This window comes from Ananas comosus, linkage group 10 (assembly GCF_001540865.1).
Source record: "Ananas comosus cultivar F153 linkage group 10, ASM154086v1, whole genome shotgun sequence".
Taxonomy (NCBI): Eukaryota; Viridiplantae; Streptophyta; class Magnoliopsida; order Poales; family Bromeliaceae; genus Ananas; species Ananas comosus.
The window spans coordinates 3094102-3100101 of NC_033630.1; the positions used below are offsets into that span (position 1 = coordinate 3094102).

At 42.4% G+C, this 6000-nt stretch overlaps 1 protein-coding gene across 2 annotated transcripts; it reads right to left on the reverse strand.

The window, feature by feature from the left end:
• LOC109716311 lies at nucleotides 54-4541 on the reverse strand. Of its 2 annotated transcripts, XM_020241666.1 has the most exons (3): nucleotides 4367-4541; nucleotides 3558-3608; nucleotides 54-2778 (listed from the first exon to the last, which is right to left on the reverse strand). In XM_020241666.1, exon 3 carries the CDS (start codon nucleotides 2500-2502, stop codon nucleotides 706-708), a length of 1797 nt encoding a protein of 598 aa, XP_020097255.1. In that variant the 5' UTR covers nucleotides 2503-2778; nucleotides 3558-3608; nucleotides 4367-4541; the 3' UTR covers nucleotides 54-705. The 2 variants fall into 2 exon arrangements, with proteins under 2 accessions (XP_020097255.1, XP_020097256.1); XM_020241667.1 differs by lacking the exon at nucleotides 3558-3608.

Genomic DNA, 6000 nt, shown 5'->3' on the forward strand with positions numbered 1-6000 from the left:
ACAAAATATGCTCACAGTTGGTGGATACTAATATTTTGAGCTAATTCCAAACATAATAACATAAAATGAAACTGAAAAAAAAAATGCAACAAGAACCAGTATCACTTTTCAGTTCCATAGGCATTCGCAAGAAGCTTCCAACAAAGCTAACCTGTATTCACAGAACCAAACATATACAAGTTGTTTGCAATCGAGAAAAACCTATCAATCCTAGAACAGAGATCTAAACCTTCCATTTGGTATACAACTAACAAGCTTAACATAGACAACAGTTTCTTTCCCCCCCTTATTTATTTCACAAAAGGGGACTTGGACGAATCACAAGCAAGTTGCAAGCACTACAGATGACGAATCAGAAACTTGATTACCACATTTTAAGACAGCAGAGATACCTTACGAATGAAAAAAAAAAAAAAAAAGGATCAACAGTAGTAGCCCAGACCTAGGCCGAGTTCAGGAATGTGTTTCTCAAACATAACCACTTCAATGTTTTGAAGTCCCCGAATATTCTGCAAGGGGTTTTGAGCTTCACTATGATTCCAATATCCGGTAGCATTGGAGCAAAGTTTCCAAACACTCATAAAATTTTGGGGGCTCCAAAGCATCAAAGCGGTTTCATTTAGCGAAATTTTTTCCAAACTAGGCGATACAGAGAAGCAAATCAGACTGAGTTGGATGGAGATATCAGGTTAGCAGTTTTAAGTTCTAGAGCCAATTGTGAAGCAAACCATTCGGAATAACACCATTCTCACCTTGGCCACTGTTGCTGCTTCCAGAAGTAGAACTGCTGGACAACATTGAAAATACACTTCCACCATGCACCCTGCCTTCAGGTTCCGCATTAACAGCTCCGACAGTATTAACTCCATGAACACGGTGGTCTTCCACCAATGCAGTATGAATAGCACAAAGGCCAATCTTTCCCCTAGCAAAGCGGTCACAAGGAGCACTCCCCATGCCAAAACCTGACCCAGCTTGACCCCACGTGCACCGCTTGCCTCCCCCATGCGCCTTGCAGTAATCAGTGCTCCCCTGCGCGCTCTTCCCACATCCATCGAACTTGCAGCGCTTGCCCCCTCCATGACGGACGCAGTAGTCTGTCCGCCCCCTCGCACTCTTCGTGCAGTCAGGGAACGCACACCTTTTGCCCCCACCATGGGCAACGCAGAACTGGGTCCCGCCATGCACGCTCTTATGGCAACCTCCTGGAAACGAACAACGCTTTCCCCCGCCGTGTCCTTTGCAGTAAGGCGTGCTCCCCTCAGCTCCCTTGTTGCATCCTGGAAAAGTACACCTCTTGCCCCCTCCATGCGCCTTGCAGAACATTGTGCTGCCCTGAGCTCCCTTCTTGCACTCAGGGAACTGGCACCTTCGCCCCCCTCCATGGGAGATGCATAGGCCAGATCGGCCTTCCGCACTCCGTGTACAGTTCTCCATCTGGCACCTCTTGCCGCCACCATGCTTGATGCAGCGGCCGGACCTCCCTCTGGCTGCACGAGCGCACCCCTCCTGGCTGCAGCGCCGCCCGCCGCCGTGAGCTATGCAGCAGTCAGTCCGGCCCTCAGCACTTTTAGTGCACCCAAGGAATTGGCACCTCCGGCCCCCTCCGTGCGCTTTGCAAAAGATGGTCCGGCCCTCAGCCCCCTTCTGACAACCTACTTTCTGGCACCTCCGACCTCCACCGTGGGCTATGCAGAACCCAGAAGCTCCTCTAGCTCCTTTCCCGCAACCCAGAAACTGGCAATTCTTAGCACTGCTGCTGCGCTGTGGCAGTAGAACAACTTCAGAAGTCGAGGCGGTCGGACTTTTCAAGTTTTGTACTGAAGTTGGTGGGAGTTGCGGAACATAAGACTGAATAGGCTTTCCAGGAATAACTTTTTTAGATAGGAATGCTGCATTCTCCTCAGAGATATGTATATAGGGTGAAAGATTATTCCCAGTTTTCCACCGAGAAGATGTTGATCCTTCATCAACTGTCGGCACTGAAACAACAGTTACCAAATTATGGAATACATCCTGATGAGGCGAAGCTGGAATTGTATTAGCATTTGTGATGACAGATTCAGAAGGCCCCACCGAGAGACTCAGCTGAAGGTCAAATTTATGATCACTTGCCAATGACTTTGGAGCAGCAGAAGCCGGAATCTTCAGGCTCGGGGCACTCTCGTTGCCAAGACTAAGCTGAAAATTCAAGTCCAGATCCATCGAGGACTCGACATCACTTTCCTTAGAGGAAGACACAGTGCAAGCTGTTGCCAAGCTTTGTTTGCTGCTATCAGATGAACTCGACGGGCGGCCCAAATCTAGCGAGAGTGAAGTGCTTCCCAGATGCTCAATTGCATTAAAATCAACCCACTTCCTCTTTATCCCTTTTGAAACTGTAGAATCAAGCCTTAAGATGGTATCTGTATGATTTGCAGCTCCTGCTGTGATTGTGCTCCAACCCCCAAAAGAATAAGAAGAAACATTAGCGAATCCTGGGTGTCCAAACCTGTTGTCCATGACTACTACTGCCAAAAGATTTCTCCAGAAAAAAATTAGCCTATCTTAAGACTAATACAGTCAGAAAATCTAGATCTAAATTTACAGACAATTAAGAATAGTGGACTTTGTAGAAGTCCTTGCATCCACCACTAACAAAGCCCGAGGTATCACGGCGGTCCATGTTGCAGGAAACTGAAGTGAGATAGAATAAGCTAAATGGTAGTGGCAGAAATCAGGCTAAAACAGATGGTTGGGACCAACTGGTTCATAAGATAGAACAAACATCTCACAGTCCTGCAAACACCAGGAAACAAAACAAGCTACATAAGAAAACAAGGAAATTACAAAAATATAATGAAAATAAAACAGAATACATAACAGATGAACTAAATCTCCCACTATTGCGAAGATTGCTCAGTACTTTCCAATGTCTTATCGCAAAATAGTCTAATCAACATGTATCATATGCAAATTCACAGTAACAAAATTATGTAACTACCTAAGAATCTACAGCAGTTAGTAAAATAATAATAATAATAATAATAATAATAATAGTTTGTATGAGAAGTTGTATTATAAAGTTGGGAGTTCCCTTAAACTCAGTAAAGCCACAGTAATCTTTCAAAAAGTGCTTATACCTTTCCTATGTAATCTCTCTCTTATTAATGTTTTATATTTCACATACCTCTCTCTTTTTGCTCGTGATTTACCAATGATTCTATTTACCTATGTCCCCCTAATTTTCTAAACTTTTTGAGTTGAGAACTATTATGAATCTACAATACTTTACACATCGTGGATCACAACAGGGACCATATCTTCTACAGGTCTGTGCGAAGACACAGAAGTAACGATATATTTATCTACGGCACCGAAAATTTTCAACAGCATGAAACTCCTCCCTACCTACCTACTAAGAGGGTGCAACTTCCTGAGGACTTTACCAGAAATTCATAAGGTAGCAATAGCATCAAGTTAAATTAACAAGCTTCTAGAGAAATATTTAGCACAAAGACTACAGCATCACAGAGAGTAGAAATATTATACAAGAGATGTGTAGAGTTGCAACAAACCTCAAAACGCAGTTTTTAACGATCAAAAGCCCAGGATAATGATGGAGAGAACTGAAACAATAAAAATAAAAATAAAAAAAGCAAAGTTAACAACTTAAGACTATGTGATCCTTTAACATAATATCAACTCCAAATCAATCAGATCATCTAGCAGAACAAAAGCCAAATCATTTTTTTTTTCCTGTTGTTTCTTCTTTTCTTTTACCAATCACCCATAAAAGCAATAGCCCAAAACCAAAAAAGGCAGCACCTTCACCAGGAAACTCAATTTCCATACTATGAACATATTATGTTCAACCAAAACCCAAAAAAAAGCCACTTTTTTCACCAGGGAACTCAGATTCGATACTGTGAACAGATTATCTTCAACTCTAACAAAAAAGGGAAGGAAAAAAGTGCTTTTCTTCACCAGAGAACTCAGATTTGATACTATGAACAGATCATGTTCAACTCAAACGAAAAAAACGCACTTTCTTCACCAGGGAAATCAGATTCCGATACTATGAACAGATTATGTGCAACTCAAACCAAAAAGAAAGAAAAGCAATTTTTTCACCAGGGAACTCAGATTCCGATAAGATTAAAATTCAACTCAGACCTTAAAAAAAAGAAGAAGAAAAAGCACTTTTTTCCACCAGGGAACTCAGATTCGATACTCAAACCTAAAAATCTCCCCAAATCCCCCAAATTTCCCGAAGATATAATCGATTCCAAGTTCCGACCACTAAGAAGTCGATTCGAATAAGTCCGTAGCAACCAAATCACGCCAAATAGAGAGGACCAATTATCGCAACGGAGAGAGAGAGAACCTCGAATCGACGATTCCGAGGAAGGGGTGAGATGTCGAGCGGGCGATGGGGGCTAGGGTTTATCGCGCGGAAGAGGCGAGAAGAGCGCGAGAGAGGGGATACGCTGGAGAGAGAGAGAGAGAGAGAGAGAGGGAGAGAGAGAGAGGAGGCGCACGGAAACGAGAGGAATTGGAAAACGGAAAACCTCACCCATGAGGACGAAAAGGGCTTTTTTATACCCAAAAAAAAAAAAAAAAAAAAAGGCTGCCTAAAAAATTCACTACTCTAAACTTTTACAAAATTAGACCATCTAAGTTTAATTTTACAAATTTAAATCAAATTTTAAAAAGTTGATCAATTTTTTTTTTCTAACTCCGAAGAGAAAGGTGGAGGCAGAGGCGAGGCGCGCCGCCTCTGCCCTCGCGCTCTCATCTGTGTCTGCGCACCACCCACCCTCCTCGCCTCCGTCTCTACCAAGTTTGCACTCGCCACTGCCTTTTGAGATCCCCCTCCTCACGTCCCCCATGTGCCCTCGATCGCGCCCACTCACCCCCCGCTCTCCTCGACTTCGACCTCGCCGAGGCTACGCCGCAATTCTCTTATTTTTTTTCTTTTCAAACCTACTACACTGCCTCTGAGGCCCTTTGTGACCCACCTCCACCTCCACCTTCATTGCAACAGATTTTTAACCCACAAAATCTATTTTTAAGAACCCGCCGTCCTCACCATCGCCGCCGACGACGAAAAGGAAGCGTTTCTCGGCGCCAAAAAGCTCGCTGGCGAAGGAAGGGCACGTGACCCACCACGCCCATCCAGGTCGGCGACAAGCGAGGTGGAGACGGAGGAAAGCGTAACGATGCCGGAAAAGAGGGAGGGCAGGGCGGGGTTGCACGACGCGGCGCGATGCGACTGCGAGCATAGTCTCGGCGGGGTCAAAGGTGCGAAAGGCGGCGGGTGCACAGGAGCATCTCTGGTCAAGCATTTTTGTTTGCTTAAAATAAAAAAAAATTAACTAAAAAAAAATAGAGAATAAGGAAGAAAAACTAGAGAAAAAGAAAGAAAAAGATGAAGTTGCACCATTAAAATAAAGTTACATTATTTTAGAAAAACGTTGCATTATTATAGACGTAAGTTGCACTCTTTGAGATATAAACTGCAACCTTTAAAATAAAAGTTACACTCTTTAAATAAAAATTACATTTTTTGAGAGAAGAAACAGTGTAACTATCTTCTAAATAATGTAACTTTTGTTTAAAGAGTGATTTTTATTTTAAAGGGTGCTCTTTGGAAGACGACACGATATAACTATCTCCCAATAGTGCAACTTTCATTTATAAAGCATAATTTTTATCTTAAAGGGTGCTATTTGGGAGAAAAAATAGTATAACTATCTCTCAAGTAGTGCAATTTTAATTTAAAGAGTGTAACTTTATTATAAGGGGTGCAGTTTATATCTTAAAGAATGCAACTTATGTCTATAATAGGGGTGCAGTTTATATCTTAAAGAATGCAACTTATGTCTATAATAGTGCAACATTCTTTTAAAATAGTATAACTTTATTTTAACAAGGCAACTTTATCTTCTTCTTCCTTCTTCTCTAGTTATTCATTTTTATTTTTTTTTTAAATTTTAAGCAAACAAAAGTGTTTGACCA